General features: G+C 36.8%; 1 protein-coding gene across 2 annotated transcripts in view; it reads left to right on the top strand.

The window, feature by feature from the left end:
• Positions 1-23,100, top strand: part of VIPR2 (vasoactive intestinal peptide receptor 2) — a 50,516-nt gene that overhangs the window by 21,031 nt on the left and 6,385 nt on the right. For both annotated transcript variants that reach the window (XM_023921901.2, XM_086864911.1), the window contains exons 5-12: positions 7,045-7,142; positions 10,170-10,311; positions 13,021-13,171; positions 14,125-14,185; positions 16,525-16,594; positions 19,472-19,563; positions 22,177-22,306; positions 22,393-22,434. In XM_023921901.2, the coding sequence (XP_023777669.2) occupies positions 7,045-7,142; positions 10,170-10,311; positions 13,021-13,171; positions 14,125-14,185; positions 16,525-16,594; positions 19,472-19,563; positions 22,177-22,306; positions 22,393-22,434 (786 nt within the window). The remainder of the gene's footprint in view (positions 1-7,044; positions 7,143-10,169; positions 10,312-13,020; positions 13,172-14,124; positions 14,186-16,524; positions 16,595-19,471; positions 19,564-22,176; positions 22,307-22,392; positions 22,435-23,100) is intronic.

The raw sequence follows: 23,100 nt of genomic DNA on the forward strand, positions 1-23,100 counted from the left end.
TTACCCAAAACAGATTAAGTCCTCTCATGAACAAAGATACTTGGCCAGCTGGATTTTAGTACGTGTGGAATAGCTGTAGCAGATCTGTTCTGTCTGGCTTGCAGAGATGCACTGGTATTCCAGCTAAGGCAGGAAGGTTTTAGCATTTCTTTCTGTATTTAGAAGCCTGTATTTCAACTGTAGTTGAAAATAGATAATAGAGAAAATTGAGAGAATATATTGTTTTCCCAACTTTTCTGAAGACAAATTCTAAAACATCTGTGTCATCTGACAGCTTGGGAGCACACATGTATTACTGCTAAAACAGCCACTTTAAACATTGTCACTCAACCCAAGAATTGCCATGTGGTATGAAAATGGGTCAAAGCATAAAAATTCAAATTAACAAAATATAATATTTCAAGTAGTGAGAAACAGAAGATGAACTAGTATAATAGAAAAGCAGTTCTTGTTTGACATATTCATTAGTAATTTGAAGGAGGTGAACAAAATGCAAATTGAGTATATTGCAGGAATTAACCTAGACAACTTGAAATAGGATATAGCAGGAACATTTGCAAAAGCCTTGAAAAAAGCAAAAAAGCAAATAATAAAAGTGTGAGGATGAAAATCAGGAGAGGGATGTGGAAAGCAGGTACTGGAAAATTAGTGGCAAACATACAATCAATATAATATCATACATATAATATAAATCATAGAGACAATGGAAAAATGCAAGTATCTTGCAGCAGTGAGATTTCAGGAGGCATTTGAGGTTCTGCATCAGCTACTTGTTTACACAGATGTTTTCTTGAATTTGGATCTTAGTGCTCGATGGTAGCCCCCCAAACCAAAATCTTTACTCAGCATAAATCAGTAGTTCTTTATTTTTATTTTTTTTTTAATCTAATATTTCAACTATGAAAGCTAAAAATAAAGTCCTAATATTTGGATACTGAGTATTCTGGGCATAAAGATGTCATGCAACAACATGCTCTGCAGTATGGGGGATGAAGCATATGAGGGTGTCCTCAAAGTTACATTAACTAATATTTTAGGGAAGTGGTAAAATAGTTTTCCTAGAGTGAGTCCTAAATTTTCCTTTGAAGACAATTTTAAAGGAATAGGTAGAAACTGTTTTTGGTGTAGCTTTGGTGCCTGTATCTTCATTGCTGAATGAATTTCCATTATAGATCCAACTAAGTATTTGTTCCAGTGGGGTTTTTTCTGTCTTTTAAGGTACAGACTTTTATCTTCAATGCAAAGGTGACTTATTTCTATACATATTCTACATATTCTATATATATGCATACACACAGGCATATATCTGTCTGCAGATATGCATTTATTTTGGGCAGCTTTGAATATTCTAGAGAAGGTTTAAATTATAGAGATCTGTGAGCAAATATTGAATAATTTGTTAACAGGTATCAAATTGCTATGCTTAAAAATGCACTGAAATAAGAAAGCTTATTTAAAAATAGCATAAACATGTCACCTCTTATTTCCTTACTGAAAGATCTTGCATGCTTCCACAGTTTGCATTGATTTCATGTTCACATTAAAATGTTCCATTTTTATTCCATGTTAATGATATATTAGCAGGTTCTATAAAAAGAAACTATTTGCTTAACATTTTGAAATTAACTGTAAGTGCCTGTTTAAACCCTTGGTTTATTCTATCTAGATCTTAGTGCTCTTTACTGCTCTTGTCGTTATTTATGGGGGACCAGTTTGATAAATATGACTGTCCTGGTTTCATCTGGGATAGAGTTAACTTTCTTCCTACTGGCTGGTACAGGGCTGTGTTTTGATTTTAGTGTGAGAATAATGTTGGTAACACACTGGTGTTTTATCTGTTGCTTAGTGCTTACCCTAAGTCAAGGAATTTTCTTTTTAAAGGTTTTATGTTCTTCCCAGCTCTCCTCCCCACCCCATGGCAGGGGGAGGAGGGAGGGAGTGGTTGTGCGATGTTTTGCTGCTGCTGGGGTTAAAGCCTGACAGTGATAATGTCTGAGCAAACTATTTGTATGTTATGACATTGAAGTGTAGATCTAAACCTTTATTATATACTTCCAGACCTTTTTCTGTAAGTAAAATGGTTACTGCTAACCTTCAAGACCACGTTTTAGGTTCATCTTAGGTATTCAGATAAGTATCTTTTTATTCCCTTTTATATTTCTGTGGAGCTCAAGGCAGTACAACATGCAAAGAGCAAAAAAAGCAAGCTTGATTTGACCATGCTAGGAACACACATCAAGGTGTGTTAACCAAACTCAAGCCTCACTGCAGTCTTTCCTTGACAAACTTTGGCATCTTCTATCTAGACTGAACAAGCTGGAGACATGTCCTAGCTGTTGTCAGAAGGTATTAAACTCTGTGTCAGCATTGTTAATACACAGCAAGATGTTTGGTGAATGTAAAGCACTGAAATGTGTCCACTTTATTTAAATATAATGACTGAATAAGTTAATGCAGCTTTGTCTGATCTTGGTGGGAATTGGCCCAGGATTTATTAGATCACAAGAGCCCCACTATGTACAAGTTACAGGCTGTGTGATTTGAATGTGTGGTGTCATATGAAGAGAAATTCATGGAGAGAAATTAATTAATTAATTGTGGAATATTCAATAAACTGCTAAATTCAATGTGTGTAAACACAATGAGTGTTCACATTCACAGATACATCTGCTGATACACATTTACACAGGAAAATGTGGGAGTTTGTGCATTTACAAAGTTGTCATCTCTGCTACCGTGGTTAGGGAACTTTGAATAAGAAGACATTTTGACTGGCATAATTAAAATTAATGATGCCACTATTACTAAGAGATACTTACGGCAATGCTGATCTCATCTTTATTTTGGGTGGTGTTGAGGTTCAAAGTGAATTGAAGGAAAAATGTCAGAAAAAGGATATCATTAATTACTTGTATAAAAATTATTAAATCCCATGAGGAATAATAATTTTATTACATGTATTTTTGGTAAATTCTATTCTTCTTTACATACATAATTTTAAAATGTGTAGAAGTGTCCTTTAGGAGAAAATTAAATTTTCCACAAAATGTAATAAATCTAAGGCACTGAACACATTTGCTAGGCCCAGTTCTTATTTTACATTGTACAGCTTAAGATTTTCTGATATGTTCTTCAACTATGAATATTCAAATATCTTGAAATACTCAAATATTGACACATGGATCATGAAAATTTAAGACCACAAATTCTAATACAGTTGTAAATAATTATATCTGTTAAGAGGAAGTTCTTACATGCAATATTACAGGGTTATATTATCCCACAGAATAAACAAAATGAAGAGCCAGTTGGGATGATAATAGTCATATATTCCTTAGCAATGATAAGTTATATTTTTAAGCAAATGAATAAAAAGTTGAGGGCTTTTCTTATACATTAAGGGTGATTTTAGGTCAACAGCAAAACCCCTTTGGACAAAGAATGAAGCTCTTAACTTTCTCCAGTGTTTTCTCCTTCGGCACTTAGATACCTTCTCACCCCTAGAGGTCCTTCCAAACCAAGGCTGATGTTGAGAGATCTACGGGGTGACTGTCAGCTTTGCCTAGGAAGTGTCTCTGCTCTTCTGTACTATTTTGTAAATAAACAGAAGAATTCTGTCTCCTGAACTCAGTAAAAATAATATGAAACTAAATTTAAAGGAAACACTAGCAGAAACAGGTGTCTTTTCTAAGAAAACGAAACAGAAGCGTGCCTAAAAATAGACTTTGCAAAGTATTTATTGAAGTTAAGACAAATTAGGCAAACTTGTACTAATCCAATTTCATTTTATGTGTGGGGGTTTATGCCCTTTTAAAAATATTAACATTAAGTAGCTACAAAAAAGGGTAAACATTTTAGGATTAGCTCTTTAGAAAACATTTACCCTTCCTGTAACCATTCCCATTATTTCTTCTAAAAATCTTAGCCACTGATTTTTTTCTGTGCCTAAACACCTATTGACTTTGCTGTAGTGGTTGTAATTTTATTATTTTCCTCAGAAGTTTAAAAATAAATAGTTGGATTTCAGTTTTGGAATCCGCATTGCTTAAATAACCCTGTGAATATTTTGCAGAGGCCAGCTGTTCTTACTGTGTTGCAAAAGTACTGATTTTGTTAGACCTGCAGAAGAGTTCATATGATTTCAATTTCATAATGGCATTTCAATTTCATGTGTATGACTTAAATCAGTTTTTTCTTTGAAAAGAGCTATAAAATCTGAAGTGCTTATGATTTTTCATCTGTGTTAAAATGTCGAAAATATAATTTCTGAAATTCTTTTTTGGTCCATGCCTTGTTGCAGTCATTTTATTTTTGCCAATCTTTCACATTTATATTTTAAGTTTAGGGGTTAAAGCTGAGTGTTACTTCAGTAATTGCAGTTCACACAGAGTAGTAAGAAACAAATATCTCATTTTGTATATAAAAGATATTCCTTTTTGTGCTATGAGATTTGGCATTGCTTTGCCTGTTTCTTTTGCACCAAGACAATACAAAGAGTTTGTTTCTAAAGGGTACAAGCTAAAATACAGACGAGTGACAAATGTTTAATAGCTGTGACTAATCAATATTAGTCTAATGATTTTCTAGTTTTCAGCTGCCACAGCACAACGTGGAATTTAATTCTTTGTCTTTATGGAGTTTGTGCGTATATTTAACAGACATGATTTGAGAACACCATTTTTTATTGAGTCACTTGGAGTCATAGAGGTCTTACAGGCAAATTAAGACACATCTGTTTCATGTTCATGCAGGAAATGTAAGGAGCAGTATGATTGCATCATCTTTGGTGCTGAGTCTGATAAAGTACTTCATGCTAATAATTTAAAGCATTCTATTAATCTACACTTTTTTTGAAAATCATAACACATGAATTTGAATAATTGTAATTTTTGATGTAATGAATTAGAAGTGGGTTAATTTTTACTACCCTTCACAACAGTTTGAGAAGCAGAGTTAATTTTTGGTCAGAAGAAAATTTTGTAGCATCTAAGATTACTGTCCATTATAAAACTAAACCACTAAAACATCTGAGGAAAAGGGAAAGGTGTTCTTTTCTATGATTTCAAGTGTAGAATACAGGATAATTATTATCATATGAGAAATAATTTCCACTATGTAATTATTTCTTATTTCCTCATGCTTAGCTTGAGCAAAATGACCATGGTCATTATTAAGGTAATGTCCAAGCACTCTTGGCTGATTAACTTCAATCCTGACATACTTCCATGCAACTATTTGACATTCATGTGTTTGGCAAAGGAATGGACAGCAGAGAGATTCAGTCCTGCTGATACTGACAGCTGTTTGCTGGGCTAAATGTACACGGGCTTCTTTTGATTTTAGTCAGACTTTGTTGTAGGGGTCGTGTGTGTGTGCAGAATGCCAGAAACATTACATGAAATAGTGTGTTTTTTTCTGGCAGAAGACATCTCTTCTGTTCTCTCTAGCAGGGCGAAGTGACAGTCACTTCATGTGCAGCAGCCTGGCAGTTTCTGTCAAGCTCAGAGTACAAGGCCAGAGGATAAATTCAAGGCACTGTTACAGCAGTGTGGCTGGACGGCTGACGCTTTGTTAGGAAGTTCATGCAGGGTTTCCACTTTTTTTTCCCCTTCATTTAGGAATTCTGAAACCAGATAGGTCCAATTTCAAGAGTCTCTGTCAGTGGATTTTTCCTGAAATCAAATCTGGACAGAATTTTCAAAATTGTGTGGAATGATGAAAAATTAAACCAGTCCGGTTTTCTTGCTGGGCATGTCTCATTCATCCCAGTGCAGCTTGAACAGCTACTTTCTTTATACCAAAGTACAAAAGACTCCCTTACTCTACAGTCTAATAGTTGAAATATATAACAATAGTAGCTATGAATGCACTTAAGATCCATGGCAGTTGCTTCCCATATTTTTCCATTAAGCCATATCTACAACAGTGCAGTTGCAAAAGTCTTCATTTCATTTCACATTTCATATTGCCTTTTCCATATCTGTATAACATTTTCAAAGGGAACGTTCAGCTAATTTCATCATGAATTGGGATTGCTAAAATAACTTCCTTACTTGGCCTTTGGAATTCTATAAAAATAAATACACTAAGTGATCTTTGGCTATGTTAGTTTACTTAAAAGTGTTCCTTCCTTGCTGCTTTTTACTGGCATCGTTTGGAAAGGCAAATGATAACCATGTGCACTAAATGTTGAAATTCTGTCTCTTATATGTGGCATGTTCCACATTGCTTTTAAAGTCTTTAATTTCATGATTTTAATGTAATAAAAAAATCTTCACGCTTAATATTTTATCTAGTCTGAGTGGAAACTTATGTCAGTCTAATGACTTTGTTGTAGGCATAAATGGAGAAGCAGTTTAATTTTGAAAATATTTAGCCCTATTTTTCTTGATGTTGTTATTCAGAATAAGATTTATTGTAGTGTGTAGCTGGTATATTTACAGATATGCAGTTAATCAGCAGACTGTGCATTTCGGCCTGCGTTTCCTCTGTTGAAAAATTTCCTTTCCAAATTTTAGCAAGTAACTTTACTAAAGAAAGGGTTGTTTGGGTCACTATTTAATAAAGTATTTGAACATTTAGAATAGGAAATTAATGAGACTTAAATGTGTCTTTAAAACTAAATTCATGTATAGCTGCATTACAAAGTACTCTAGAGCAGAAGGACTGAGGGAAATTATCTCTTTTAGAGATAATCCGTTCTTTCAAACTGACTTGCTCTTACCAGTTTGATTGTGTACATGGAAATTGATGAATCTGATACTTTATTTGACCTCATTGACATGGTATAATCAACTGGAATAGTACCAGATTGTGTGTCTAAGTTTTGAGTTCCTGAGGCTGAATTTTCTACTGAAGTCAATTCCCTTGAGATGTTGCCTTGCAAAATGTGTTGGAATAGAGGTATAACATTCTCATCATGTACTGTAGAGCAAAGAATGAAAATCATGCTATAGCTTTCAGAGCTATTTAATGGACAGTTACATCATTTCACAGACAATTTGACATATCAGTAAGTAGTTTCTGCTGTATTTTTCTGTGCAGGTCAACTTCTATGTGAGAGTGAAAGCAATTTATACCCTTGGACACAGCGTATCTCTGATTGCTCTTACAACAGGAAGTATAATTCTTTGCCTTTTCAGGTATGTGTTTTTCATGAATAAATATTAACAATGATAAGACATCTTTAACTGTTTTCTGATTGCTCAGCTATTTAGAAAATGCACTGAGTTTATACTTTTTGCAGTTAAACAGCTGACGGTAATGTAATGCTCACTAGATTTTTTGCTAGCACTGATCATATTAACAACTTTCAAAGCATTTTACAAATGTACAGGCATTACAGCCCATGCAAGAAAGAACAGTAATTTAGGAATGATTGCATAAAACATTTTCTATTTGGTTAATAAAATCAACACCTTGAATTGCTCTTGAGAATTAGTTGGATGCTGGACAAGAGTTCAGCCATGTTTTGCAGAAGCTTCTGAGTGGTTTCCAGGGGTACTGTAATAAAAGGCAATCTCTAATTTGTCCAGCTGGGGCTTTAAATCACAGAATCACCAAAACAATGAACCACCAAGTTTGAAAGAGACCTACAAGATCATCTACTCCTGCCATCAACCCAGCACTGCCATAATCACCCCTAAACCATATCCCCAAGTGCTGCATCCAAACACCTTTTGAACACTTCCAAAGACAGTTGACTCCACTACCTCCCTGGCCAATTCATTCCAACACCTGACCACTCAGTGAAAATTTTTTTATCTAATACCTACTCTGAACCTCCCCTAATGCAACTAAAGACCATTTCCTTGCATCCTTTCACTTGAATCGTGGCAGAAGGAACCAGCCCCCATCTTGGTACACCCTCCTTTCAGGTGGTTGTAGAGAATGATGAGGTCTTCCTTAAGCCTCCTCTTCTCCAGACAAAACAACCCCATTTCCCTAAGGTTCTCTGCACAAGACATGTTTTCTAGACCCTTCACCAGCTTCATTGCCCTTGTCTGGACACTCTCCAGCAGCACAATGTCCTTTTTGAAGTGAGTGGCCCAGAACTGAACGCGGTGCTCGAGGTACAAGCCTCACTGGTTCCAACACAGTAGTGAAAGTATGGATAATTGTGCTGGGTCTGCAATATTTTTGTTAGGCAGTGCTAGGAAAGGCAGTACTGCCTGCTGCTTTTGCCTAATTTCTGTGACTTTTCTTAGACTGAAGGCAATCTTTGACAAGTAAAATAACTTTCAAAATGGTCTTATCAGTATCTCAGTTTTTCTCTGTCTCTCCGTCTTCATGCCTTTATGTATCACTTCCACCTGTCTAACAGAGCAGCCTTTATATTCTCCATTATGAGCTTCACACAGCTTTTCTGCTCCACTTAGGACCAGGAAAGCCAAGAAAGTGCATCTCACAGTTTTGGTAGAAATAATATGTAGATAACAGCATGTTGTTTGTCAGACCCTCATTCCTCTCCTTTGGCAAGTTCTGTAAACCTTTCAGTCTGCCATCAAATTTTGTCAATATCTAAATATTCAGAGACCATTCAGAGCAGATACATAACCCATATTTATGTTTGGAATACATTTTAGAAAAAAGTATTCACCCAGTCATGGTTATACTCCTTCTACCAGCAAACGCTCCAGGCAGATCCCAATGCAAACTACTGCAGTTTCAAAACTGCTAAAACCTAAAACCACATTTAATACAGAGAATCACAGACTTCTGAATGTCACCCATCACCAGAAGTCAGGTGTAACAGATCAAGCATTTACTCAAAACCTTCAGCTATAATTTAAATATCCAAGTAGAGATATTTTTTTTCAGTATTCCAGCTGAGTCAGGGAAAAGACAGACTTTATTTCAGGAGGCAACATATAATCTTCTAAGCCCCCCTTCAAGAAAAATCTTCCTCTGTTATTTGCTGGGAAAGTTAGGGCTTCCCAACATAGTAAGTTGAATTAGGAATTAATTTCTGCCCACTAACTCCAAAATATTGGTTTGACAGCCTTGTATATATCCAACATTTATTATTTGAGCTACTAAATGGGATTAATAGCTAATCATTTACAAGAGTTATTAAAAAAAATAGTTTACTCCTATTTGCAGCTTGCATGTATCTCTGCATTCCACAGAAACCTGTGATGCAATCACATAATAGTGGTATTACAGCAAAGGGGGTCAATGGCCACAGCAGTCACTGCACTTTTGACAGCTGTTTAAAATTCAACCTGGCATTATGTCGTTTGCCAAATTCAGGGCTAGCAAGACAGATCTATTCTTTATTTCCATACACTCACTGTAACTATCCTTGCTTCGGTAGTTTCAGAAGGGATTATATATGTTTGGTAAAAATCACTACTGGGAGAATACTTGGAAGTTGCACACTGCCATTACACCTGTTGCATCTTCATTATTTTCACTGCTCATGCTTGCTAAAATGCCCTGGCTTCTGGTCTATTTCCAGGTGCAGCTCAAAGTGCTGGTTGCAACCACAAAAACCTCTCAGCAGTTTGGTTTGTAGGGATTTTCTATGAAAAGAATCTTTTAAATAGGAAAATCTTGAAGGGAGTGTATTTTAAGGGAAGAGACTTCAACTTACAGCTTCCTTCCCCTGTGTACTCATTCACTTACTTGGAATATTTAATCTGTCATTTATTTGTAAGGCTTTCACATGGCTGCCAGACTAAAGAAGTTTTGCATTCATTGGATAGAAAGGATAGGTGATCAAATGTTCTGAATGCATTTTGAATTGCTCCTGCATACACCAACATCATAGGATCAAAAGTCACTATGTAGCAAAACAAATGAGCTAAATAAAAGAATGAAACCAGATGATAGGTGAGACCACATCTGAAATATATCCAGGATAATCAAAGTTGTATTTTCAAGAAAAGCACTGAGTGCACACACAGAAGGATACAATAACCTATGTTTATTGTCAGCTTATGTTAAAATGTGAGAGAAATGCCACTGGGATCTTTTAGTCTGTGATACTAAACAGAAGTCAGAGATGAAAGAAAACAGCAAGGCAGCACTGACAAAATGACAGAAAAGGAAAGAGTATGCTCTTACTCAAGGCTCATATTGCTAAGAAGTGTCCACAGAGCAGTAGAAGTTTGTTCAACAGTTTCTGCATCATAATCTAAAATGCTTGTTTTTAAATCTCTTTTTAGAAAACTTCATTGTACTCGGAACTACATCCATCTGAACCTGTTCCTCTCTTTCATTCTAAGAGCAATCTCTGTTTTAGTCAAGGATGATATTCTTTATTCCAGCTCCAACACAGCTCACTGTCCAGAGGATCAAACCTCATGGGTAATAAACCTCATTTGCTACCTGGTGTAACACTATTTTGTCAGTGAATTTTCCTCCCTGATCCTTTTAAATATTTAGGAGTACCAAGATTTCAGTGTAGACAATTCTGAAGAGAATATAATGACTAGGAGAATGGTGTGTTAGACATATCCACATAAAGGTTACAGCACAAGTAGGAGACTTTAATATTGTTTGCATGTCCATGAAGGACAGCTTGTCATCAGCCATGATGTTTATGTATCTGATAATGACAAATCATAACCAGATACAGCTCAGAATAAATATGACCACTGCATTAATCAGCTGAGAGTTGAAGACAAACAGAAGTGCCGTCAGCTGGGAATGATTAAAGGCAGCTGCTTTGGAAGTGTTCCAGCAGCTTTATCAGGGGTCCAGGAATTGGACAGGTATCAGTGGAGGGAGGGAAATAACTCAGGAAATTAAATATTTGCAGAAGTTGTCTTCATTAACTCCTCTGTACTTCTGGGCTATGATAGAACTGTTATATCTGTATTCTTGGCAAGCTAATATGTTTACTGCATTTCCATGCACAGGGTTTAAAATAATCTCAAGTCTTGCTGTTAAAAGACTGACCTCTATATGATATGCCTTGTTTTTTCAGTCAAAAATCCCTTCTAATTTTAATTGACGACAGTGTAAGCTTGTGAGGAAAAAAATGGAAGAAGGTATTTTTGTCTTGATGAAATAATATTGTCCCAAAACATGAAGTTCATAGCAGTGACTACCAAACTCAAAGAATTCGTAATCTGGGATATTTCTAATGGAGAAAAGCAGGAACTGAGTTAGTGGATCCCAGTTAGGCAAAGTAGAGAGTAGACAGATTGCCAGGGCTACTCAGAAGTTCTTAGTCCTTGAAAGACTGTTCATTGGACTCTCAAAATACTACTTAGTTTCTGCAATTTCATTTATTCTCACGTTATTCTTGGCTACAAAGCCTTATACTTTCCTGTTTAAATATGTAAGACTTTGTGGACTGCTGGCTAATTTCTGTTCTGAAATCTGGCACCAGCCTGACAAGGCTGTTCTGTTTTGCATTGGCTTGGTGCTGCCTTTCACACATAACAGCACACGGGGTTTGCCCCTTTTGTCACGTGTGTGTGATGTTCCACAGTTCTGCTGCACTCACAGAGGTCTAAAACACACAGTTCATAAGGCTCTATAAGTAGGTCCTGGCTCTGGGTTACATGGAGAATTAATTTTGGCTAACTTTACTGATAGATACCTTCACCATTCAGCATCTGCAAATAGAGCTGATATAGGAGGAAGAGAAAATACTTTGATGCAGGGTTCTGGTATGTAAACTGAGAATGTAATACAAGGGAATACTGGAATTTATAAAGGATTACAAAATTGTCACTGCTGATCTGATTGTAAAGAGTCCTAAGCATAAAAGTAAATTTAAGCTTGCTTGGAAAGTTCGACTTTTCACACATTTTGAAAGGCTTAATTTTATCCATCTTACATTTTTCTGGCCCACTGCTGATCTGCAGTGGATATTCCAAAGTCCAGAGGTAAGATCAGTCTTACCAAAGTTAGCCAGCTTTCAAACTTTGGTTGTAGGCAGCTAAAATCAGGTGAAATGAATTCTAGCCTTTGGACTCTTCCTTAATTTTCTGTATATGCATCTACACAGGCATGAATGTTACTTGGGATGCACTGAGGTATCTGGTACATCACAGGGAACTGATGGATACAAAGAAGTATCCCTGAGGAGGTCTGTGCCCTTCTGGCTTAGCATCTCTATTCTTAATAAACATCTATATTTAGAGAGAGGAATCAATCACTGAAAGTGAGTAATTTACCTGCTTAGGTATCTGGTATACTTGGAATTTTAAAAGAAAAATGCAGGTATGAAGGGTATTTAAAATGAAATAAAGCTAGCAGAAACTAGAGATTTTATTTGGCTCAGTTTGTTTAGTCTGTTATATTCACCATATCATCACATTTCTCAGCACATTCTCAGTCCATATGAACATTTTCATATTCAATTCTCACATCCCAGATTCCTGCTGGGAAGTACCAAAGTAGCAGCAGCCAGCACCGTGGAACATCAGCAGCACAGACATCTGAAAATTAATTCTGCAGAGCAGCACACAGGCTATAAGTATAATTTTTTGATACATGTCTATGTGTTTAGTTAACTGAGAAACTCTAAAACATTTTCTAAAGGGAAAACATTATTTGTAACAGTCCAGCCTACTTTTTCTTCTAAGTCTACTTAGTCATCACATAAACTTTTATTTTTCACTCAGTTTCACATTTAGCTTTGAAAAAATCATGAAGTAGTTTCTTTGTTAATTTTTACTGTGTTAGGAAGCCATGTGAGGTTTCAATACATTTATTAGACTCCTTGTAGGTGATAATTTAATTTTATAGCCATTCATAAACAAACTGTTGCAAAATGTGCATTTATTGATAACCACCATAATTTTCTATATTTATCCTCTGTGTTTTTCAAAATTTCTGAGTGAATTTGCAATGAGAGCCATCTAAATAAATGTAATAATTCACTTTCTTTTCATATATACAGTAGCATTTACAATGCCACATTTACTTGACTGAAGATAAAAATTTCTACTGGACCTGGTTTATTGATATTACAAAGACAGCTGAGATTTTTGTCTGTAGTAATAAAAATAACATGACATCCTTCCTGCGACAAATTTGATCCTTCTTCTCATATTTCAGGTGGGCTGCAAGGCAATTCTGGTGTTTTTTCAGTATGGTGTTATGGCAAACTTTTACTGGCTCTTAGTGGAGGGACTTTACCTCCACATCCTCCTTGTGCTAATATTCTCCCCCAACAGACACTTCACAATCTACCTGCTGATAGGATGGGGTAAGAACTTCCACATCTTTCCAGTAATGTTCTTTTTCCCATGTGTGTGTTGGCAAGGTTCAGTACTTCATACCAAGGTAGCTGAGCTGTCTCTGGTGGTGATTCCTCAGACTCACAGGTTCCTCAGCTCAGCTCCAGCACAGGTTACAGCTGCTGCAGCAGGGGAAAGAGCAGGCACAAAACTGCTGCAGCATCACTGCTGGCTTGATCCCTGGCATGGCTTTCACCTGTGCCATCTGCACCACACCCAGGGATTGCCCTGGTGCAAGGACTGCCACTGCAAAACATATGACTCAGGTGTCCTAATTTGTGAGGAAAATTAAAGTTTAGCTGCACAGCCATGAGCTATACTACACAATTTTCCTTTTTGAAAAGCCCAGTAATACTGTCCATCTGGTTTTAAATACATATATTCCTTTCATTTACAGAAAGTATGATGGTATTTATATGGAACACTTTAATACTTCCAGTAATAGGTTGTCATAAAACAATTGGGTGTTGCTGGGAAATGGAAATAAACCAGTGTGTGGACAAGGTTCCTTATGAAATGATTTATACTCCTATTTTATACTGCAGTCCTTGGAGGTGCATTGGGAATGCATAACTTGTATCTATTTCCCTGTAAGTCACTCTGACACGTTGCAAGACACCTAAGAAAGGCATTTTTTTTGTATACTAGTAATTGTGAGTACATTTTTATGAGAAATAAATTCACTTCCCTGCAGTCTTTGTTTGTATTTGTACTACATTGCTGATGTATACATGTAATCATGTAGCTCATCAGATGGGCCTCTCCTTCCATTCACTGAACTTTACTGTATGCTGTGTTTTTGGGGAATAACTGCTTACTAGAAGGCTGATTTTTTTTTTTATTATTTTTTTTTTTTTTTTTTTTTCGTCCCATGGCCTTGCATTTTTGTGATGATTCTCTAAAGCTCTTTGGCATTTTTCAGGAATTCCTACGATATTCATTATCACGTGGACAGTGACACGGATCATTCTAGAGGACACTGGGTGAGTGTGTGTGGGAGGGAAAGCTTGAAGCCCCCCCATGCCTGTGCATGCCTTGCCTTGGATGTGGGGTCACTCCCACAGAGGTGGTTTGCTGCTCTGCAGGGGACAAACACAGAACTCAAATTTCCAAGATGGCAATAAGAGGACAGGTATTTAGGAGCTGTTCAGCTGTTTGTGCTTGATGTTTATTTGAAAAACTCAGAGGGCAGGAGAGAGCAGAGAAAGGATACACCATTACTCCTTCCCACCCACATCTAGAGCTATCTGCTTGGGAAGTCAGTGTTTAAAACAGCAGTGGGGTCCTTGGGTTCAGTGCTGCCACACGTGCAGGAAGGCACTGGGCATCCTCATTTACTAACTAGCAGCTCAGAAGATTGAAGTGTAGATAACTTTGGGTACATAAAAATTTCATCCCCAGAAGTGAAGTGATGTAAGAGTATGTCAGATGCATGTAGCCAGGTAAAGCTAAAGCTAACTATAGCTAAGCCTGGCTCCTGGCATGAAAAGGGGATCTGAGAAAAGAATTTTGTAGGAAGATCAGATTTGATCATGCTGCTCCCAAGGAATGAGAGAAAATTCCTAACTAGTGGACAAACAATTTGAACAGTCCTGTTTTGTCCAACTAACTATTATTTTTCAATTTATTTTGTAATTAAACTGAAAAATCACATCCTGTGTACTTTCAAAGCTTTCTTTGCAAGATCTCTGACATGTAAACCAAAGGCAAATTCCTTTTTCCTCTGTCATTATGATTACAGAGGAAGTCTGAAGGGTAATTAATCTTTAATCTGACTAACCTTTCAAAGCACTTAGAGTGTTTGGATCAAAAGTGTTGAGCTCAGGGTGAAAATTAAATATTTAATTTTTCAGACAGAGTTTCAAGTTCACATTTTCACAAACAAGTTCCAGGCATCTATAACCTAAATATCCCACAAGAAATTGTGTAATTTCAATTGCACCTGTCAGTTGCTTTAGATTTTCCTGCTACCCAGAGGTGAATGTTAAGTGCACACTGAAAAAGTATCCTTGCAAAAGGTAAGACTAAGCTTGGTTTCCACTAAGGTCAACATCTCCCATGATATCTAATGGTACAGACCAAGGTGCTTGATGTTTTAGCTGATTTCATAGAATCATAGAATGGATTGGGTTGCGAGGGATCTTCAAGATCACTTAGTTCCAGCCCTCCTTGCCATGGGCAGTGATGCCAGACTATAGACCAGGGTACTCCAAGCCCCATCCAATCTGGTCTTGAGCACTTTCAGGGATGGGGCATCCACATCTTCTCTGGGCAGCCTGTGCCAGGGTCTCATCACCCTGGGAGTAAAGCACTGGTGAGGCCACAGCCTGAGACCTGTGTCCAGTTCTGGACAGGAAAGACACTGAGGTGCTGAAATGTGAAGGGCAACAGAGCTGGTGAAGGGTCTGAAGCAAAAGTCTGGTGAGGAGCAGCTGAGGGAGCTGGGAATGTTTAGTCTGAAGAAAAGGAGGCTCAGGGGAGACCTCATCACTCCCCACAGCTGTCTGCACAGAGGTTGTAGCCAGGTGGGTCTCTTTTCACAGGCAAGCAATGACAGGAAAAGAGGAAATGACCTCAGTCTGTGCCAGGGGAGGTTCATCCCCAATTTGGACATTGGGAAAAATTTCTTCACTGAAGGGGTTGTAAAGCATTGGAATGGGCTGCCCACAGGGGTGGTAGAGTCAGCTTTCCTGGAGGTGTTCAAGAAATGACTGCATGTGGCACTCAGTGCCATGTTCTAGTAGTGCTTGGTCAAAGGTTGGACTCAATGATCTCAGAGGTCTTCTCCAACATAAATGATTCTGTGACTTTATGAGTAAAGAATTTTTTCCTAACATCTAAATCTCTTTCATTTTTAAACCATTCTCCCTTGTCCTATCACTACATGCCCTGGCAAAATGTCATTTTCTCTCTATTTTATAAGCCCCCTTTAAGTGCTGAAAGGTCACAATGATTTCTCCATGGAGCCTCGTGTTCTTCAGGCTGAACATCCCCGATGCTCTCAGCCTGTCTTTGTAGGAGAGGTACTTCAGCCCTCTGATCACCTTTGGGGTCCCCTCTGGACCTGTTCTAACAGATCCACATCTTCCTAATGTGGAGGACTCCACAAATGGATGCAGTACTCCTGGTGGGGAAATCAAGTATGCATATTAAAACAAAGGAAATAAAATTAATAGCAGGAAGTGACTGAATGCCAAATTCTAAGCTAGAGCAGGCATTATTTTAGTGTGCTTTGACTTGTTTATAAGAAATACTACTCCTCATAGGTCTTGCTTGCCAGATGATATTAATGTCAACATGATTTTCCCTCTTTTTTTTATAGTTGCTGGGATACAAATGAGCATGGTGGTCCCTGGTGGGTTATACGAATACCAATTTTAATTTCTATTATAGTAAGTAAAACTTATTATACAACTAAAAATTTGAAGCATGAATTATAGATCTGTTCAGCATTGTGCAGTGCATGTAGCCATTATTCTTTCTGCTAGTTACAGATAGGCATGAATTCTGTTTTAATGAGAAGAAATTGTGCTGCAGGAGAAATGTTAAACAGATGCCAAGGCCATTAAAATTTGTTGCCTTCAAAATTTATCTGCCTCCTATTAAATGAGCAGTTGCTTTTATTTGTGTGTTGTTCTTTCTTTAACATCTCTCCTATTTATGAGGCTGGAGGAAGGAAAAATGTAATTATACTTTTCAATGAACTGCAGATTTGATTTTGTGTGTAAATACATAGTCCTGAAATTTAGAATCTGATATTAGTCATAAAAAAGTATGTCTGTGTATATCTTTCTTTAATTGGTAGCCTACTGAAATATATATTGAACATGAAGTATTTGCAAAATTATACCATTTGAGAAGTTTCACAGGGCTTTTCCTGTTTAGAACTCATCAGAATTACTGGAGTAGTGTAATAATATTCCTGTTCACTGTAATGATTGTGTAATTAACTTTGGGCATAATATACTGTGGTTATATGTCCATTTTTGAAAATATAGAATAAATTAATTTATTTTAGATATATTTGTTTAATTTTTAAAATTGTAGGCAGAAAATCTAGGGCGTTATTAGGTTAGACAAGATTTCAGGAGTTTGCATTATGCTTGGGCTTGCCTTTCAATCTGTGCCTGCTGAAAATCATTTTGGGAGAAATTTCTGTCATCACCATCAGAGTGAATTCTGCTGTTTGAAGAGAAAGAAGAGTTGGCCATATGTGTGAAAATGACAAAAAGTTAGGCCTCAAAGATGTGTTATGGTATGAAGAAATGAGCATGCAACGGAACTACAGCATGAAGGGAATACTTGGACCTCAAAGGAGCTGGGGAATGGGGAACAATCCAGAGTGAAGAAAATATGTTGGAAGATAAAAGCAAAACAAACCACCTGGTGTTTACAGGAAAGTCTGTTCTCTGGATGCTCGGTCTGAACAGCCATCTGAGACCTCATGTGCCAGAAAGCTCCTCCAAAGCAGTCCTAGACCTGGAAGTGGGAGTTATCCCGGGGCACATTGGCAGAGCTGAACTGCAGCTGGATCTTAGTGAAGGCTGGGAGGAGAGTTGTGATTTAAACAAATGGAGTACTGGTCAGGCAGCAGAGTTTGATCTGTCCAGCAGTATCGTGAGAGCAAGTTCTGATACCATTTTGCACAGTGGGAATGGCTTCAGTTAATTCAGTGTGTCAGAATTGTCCCTGGCATTTCCTCCTGAGGATTTTGGCTTGTGAGAAGTCATTTGGCAGACGTTCACACTTCATGCTGTACACACTTCAGAGTTACTCAGTTGGATGTTCCAACTGAATGTGCTGTTACCCCTATTCTCTCCTTGTCCACTAATACGGGCTCCAGTGCATATGGCAAGTTAATATCCCCTGCTGCGTGCACTCAGCTGCATTAATTTTGCAGATAAAATCTGCAATAACAGATTTCTGTCTGTTACCTCTATAGATAAGCCTCTAAGTAATCATCTTTCTGAAAAAATGTATGTTAAGTCCAGCAAAAGCCTATATTTCATTTTATTTCATCCCTGTCATTTCAAACAAAATGTTAAAAACAGAAGGACATGCAGTTGCTATGACCATGGTTTATTTATTAGAATCCAAAATTCTATGGGCTGTGTTATAGAAGACACAGAAATTAATTGAACTTGAAAGCCCAGAGCCAAATTTTTAGTAGAAAGAAGAGTTCCACCAATACATGAAGAAAGAGATTCATAGCAGTGAGACAGGCATGCCTGGTTAGGTACCTCACCCCTCCAGATTTTGGGCCTTAGGATGAGGTTAGTTTAAAACAACCAGATTCTCATTTTCACCGTGATATATTTTTTCTCTAGATTAATTTATTCTGTGTTCCTTTGATGCAGCTTGGAGTTGCAGTTTTTAGCATACATTGTACCTCTGAAGGTGGGGATTCCAACTTCAGTAAGGACATGCTGTATTTAGTGGGCAGCTTTCTAGACCACTCCAAAGAATCCTGCACCAGAAGGGATGGTGACCAGAGGAAGCAGAAAGTCAATGCTGAAGAAATAATGGGAGTGAGATTTAGGATATACTGAGTTTTATACTTCAGTTTTCTAGACTGATTAGGTACTGATCATAATGATTTTTTTCTGCAAGTGCCTTCATATAAAGTAGAACATGAAGTAAAATACAAAATAAAATGATGCTATTGTACTGTCTTAGAAGGCTGTTGTGAGAATTAGGGCTTGAGATGGACTAGATGATCTCCAGAGGTCCCTTCCAGCCCCAGCTATTCTGTGATTCATTGGTAATGTCAGCATCAATATCCAAGACAGTGAGGTTCTTGTGAGAGGCCCCTTTTGTGCTTGATTGGAGTAGACAGTCAGCTGTGCAACAATCTTCTCTAACCCTAATTCAGACAGAAAATACTGAAAGTTGAGGTGAGGAGCAAGGGAGGGTCAAAACTGCCTTTGGGCTTCTAGTTACGAATCCACATGACAGTTTAGGACGGTGCTTGGTTGCAGAAAATCACATCCAGTGTCCCATCCTGCTGGGAAACCTGCCCTCAGCTGAAGTAGTAGTAGTAGTAGATATTTCTGAAAACTGGGGCTTTTGAAGACTTTTGCCAGCCAGAGCAGGACTGGTGGGCATGAAGTGGTTGCTGGTGCTGCAGAACACAACAGGTTTGGCACTGCAGAGCCTGAGGGGTTCTGGAGGGAGGTGCACGACTCCCATGCTGACTTGACAAGCATTTCTTTGTGCTGCACACTGAGCAGAGAATTCAGAAATCACCATTATATTTGTTTTCTTTGCAGGTGAATTTTATACTTTTCATTAGCATTATAAGAATCTTGCTGCAGAAGTTAAGATCTCCAGATGTCGGAGGAAATGACCAGTCACAGTACAAGTGAGTCATACTTTTGGATATTATAGACAGAACCAAAATAATCTCTTTAAGATTTCATCTGCTGAAAACCAACAACTGCTGTCTTACTGTAATTATATTTAATTTGGAACTACTTTTAGATATAGTTTAATAAAATACAGCTATGCTGAAATGGAGATAAATATATTTTTATCAAACACTAAATTAAATTTTAAAAATATTTCATTTCAGAAAGATCAACAAGCTATTCTAGAATTTGAGTTTAATCCATGAACGAATATGTTGATACAAAAATATGGAGAGTAATATATTTCTTTTGATATATATATATATGTTTCATTTGGACATAAGAAAAATTTCAGAGTCAAAACATTTTCCTTCAACCTCCTTAAAAACTTTTTTTTTAATTTTAAAAATACTTAAATATGTTTTAAGAGATGGAAAGGACTTACATTGTTAGCAAAAATTTAAAAATTACATATAATGTTTTAATTTAAATGTTTAATGTTTAAATGTTTTAAAATTTAATATTTCCTTTTCTAGAGGAAAGCAGTTGTTTCTGACTTAAATCAACTTCATTTCTGTTCAGACTTTCTTCTTTTGTTTTTTTATTTGATCATCAAATCCTAAAATGACTCTTTGTTTCCACAGCTTTAAAATCAAGGGATATTGGGGCACAATTCAAATGCATTGCTAGAATTGTTTTTTTGTTGCAATACCTGTTATTGTTGTCAATTATAAGAGCTGCTGGATATATAATTACCTGCAATCAAGATTCTGTTGTAGTAAGTCTTATTTGAAAGCCCAGACACAGACTCTGACAGTTCAGGGTGTCAATATGATACTTCAGTGACAAAACCTAACATGAGCACTGAAAATCCAAAGCTGTTGCAAATGGCCTTTGAAAATGTGCTCCTGGATAACAACTTTCCTTCATTTAAAAAATACTGAATTCCTGTTCTAAGAATATTGTTAAAGCAAAGAGAAGCAGGACCTTACGTGTTTTGTGGACAATGTGACAAGTTTGATGCAAAAAGTGGAAAATTCTGATGTGCCACAGAAAAATCGACACAACTGGACTGACAAGCACATTTATTTTAAAGAGCTATAAGGGTCCTGTTTTCGTGTTTGCTGATTCAACTGTCTAAACATGTGGGAGAGCTCATTGAATCTAGATGAATCTAGATTGTGCAGTTGCCACATTATTATATAGCACAATGGCCAACCTATAGGCAGGAAATCCCCTCAAGTTTACTTCTTGTGACATGAAGTTTTCTTTGCTTCCATGTGATATTTATTTACTTTTTGAAAATTAGGCATTCCCTTACTTTCAGTCTCACCATTTTCCACAATTTACTGTAGCACTTTATAATATGAAATATTCACGTTAATAGCAACCTTGTCCTTCCTTACTCAGCCCTGTAAATTCTTTGCTTTTAGCATTTGATTGCCTGATTAAGTTTGCATTTCTGGTCTTTAGCTGATACCCATGGGAAAGCAGATTAACCTCAAGAAACTGCATTTACAGACCACATTAAAACATCTGGGGGGCTTGGTATAAAATTGCAAATGCACTTTCTAAAATGCAGAGAAGAATAAGGCTTTTTTGTTTGTCTCTTTTACTAAAATATAAGTGCAATATAGAGAAAGTAGCATCAGGTAGACAAAAATTACAAAGCCAAGCATGGAGTGAAAGTGAAATATGAATCTAAAATGAATACTACTCATGCAAGTCACCATTTTACTTCCCTTCCTCAGAACCTGCTTGTATCTGGTTCCATCCTTTTTGTTGTTCATTTTACTTTTGTAGTGGATAAGTCTAATTTCAAGTAAAATCAGTTTTTCATTTCACTTGGGAAACCAGGAAATTTGCTGCCAGTGTCATCTCCTCCAGTTGTAAATGAATTTCTTCTATTAAAGAATCCCTATTTTTTCTGCTTCTGGTATCATCTTTAGATGTGAGGGGTTTACTATTCTTGAGAAGCTTTGTTGTCAGAAATTATTATTTCCACATAAACAGATGCAGCCCCTGGGACATTATGAACAAAGCAAGGCCATGAAGACTGACTGAAAAAATAAAATTTGTTGAAACAACTTTTGTGTTAAAATAGGTGAATTCACAACAGCATCCTTTCATTGTTGAATCAAGACATTGATGAATTATAGAACTCAGCATTATAACTTCTCAAATTTTATCTGATACCAGGCATCCAAAATTGTGCATGACTTGCCCTGTATAATATACAGAACTGATGTTACTAGAGTGAAATAAATGTCAGATAAGGTAAAAGTAGCAATTTATCATTCCAGTAGTTTCACGAGCTGTTTGTCAGAGCAGTTCTGCTTAGAAATTTAAAGTTCTCTTTCCTTAACTTTAGTAGTGTCTTCTGCTAAATTGTGTTCTGTAATTGACAACATTGAAAATCATTTTATGGTGTATGCTTAATACCTTCAGTAAAGCTATGAAGTTTCAGTATTTGGAGCTCATGAAAATTTCACGAGTGAGACGATTCTGGATTACTGTTTGCATACTGTTCATGTGCAATGTACAGACTAACCATACAGATAAACATTCATCTCAGTAAAACGAGAGCTCATCATTAAATTTCAGCTTTTTGTCTTTCCTTTTCCCAGGAGACTTGCAAAATCCACTTTGTTGCTTATTCCATTATTTGGAGTTCACTACACTGTGTTTGCTCTATTTCCTGACCGCAGTTCCAACAATTATAAAATAATCTTTGAGTTGTGTTTGGGATCTTTTCAGGTAAATTTTAAGTTTTTTATTCAAAAGAAGTTTTATTGACCTAAGTGAGTGCTGCCTACTAACTAAGGAATATTGTCTCTTTCCAGGGGTTGATTGTTGCAGTCCTGTATTGTTTTTTGAACAGTGAAGTAAGTCTCACCTTTCCTACTGAGAATATTAAATATTGGTTTTAGTAAATGTGTAAGTGCCCCTGTAATTCTGTTTTGATACACAAAACTCTTTTAGAAGATGTCTGCATTCCTATTAGTGGAATATATTTGCAACAGTATTTATACAACAGGAGAAATCAGTGTAGTTGGGTGAAGAGCTTTAAGAGCTGTTTAAAATCTAATTCCTTTCAAACTGAGGTGTTAGTGTCTATTTTTCATGATCTAATCTAGCTCTGTTAGGAACAAAGTGTGAGTGAGGTGCAGCAAGCCTGACAATTTATCCAGAACTTGAAATACCATTTAGTAAGTATTTAGGGGTGATGTTCTGTCAGTATCTAAACCTCAGAACAGCAACAGAATTTCAGAAGTGCTCAGCATGTCGTAGTTTTCATAGTCTCACCTGAGAAAGATGCAAGGAATTCCTTTTGATTTCAGCCACCATGCAGTGTCTGACAGAAGGAATCTGTGTGAAGAAGACACCTGCCTGCACAGACAATTAACATACAGCTCTCCTGAGTGCTGTTCTGGTCTTTGATACTCAGGAGATGACTGATTTTGGGCTAATCATTTGATTCTGTTCCTTAAGTACATGAGATAAATAGCCCGATGCCAAAATTAATGTTGGAGCACAAATGATACAAAATT

Source organism: Cyanistes caeruleus, chromosome 1 (assembly GCF_971803275.1).
Source record: "Cyanistes caeruleus chromosome 1, bCyaCae1.hap1.1, whole genome shotgun sequence".
Taxonomy (NCBI): Eukaryota; Metazoa; Chordata; class Aves; order Passeriformes; family Paridae; genus Cyanistes; species Cyanistes caeruleus.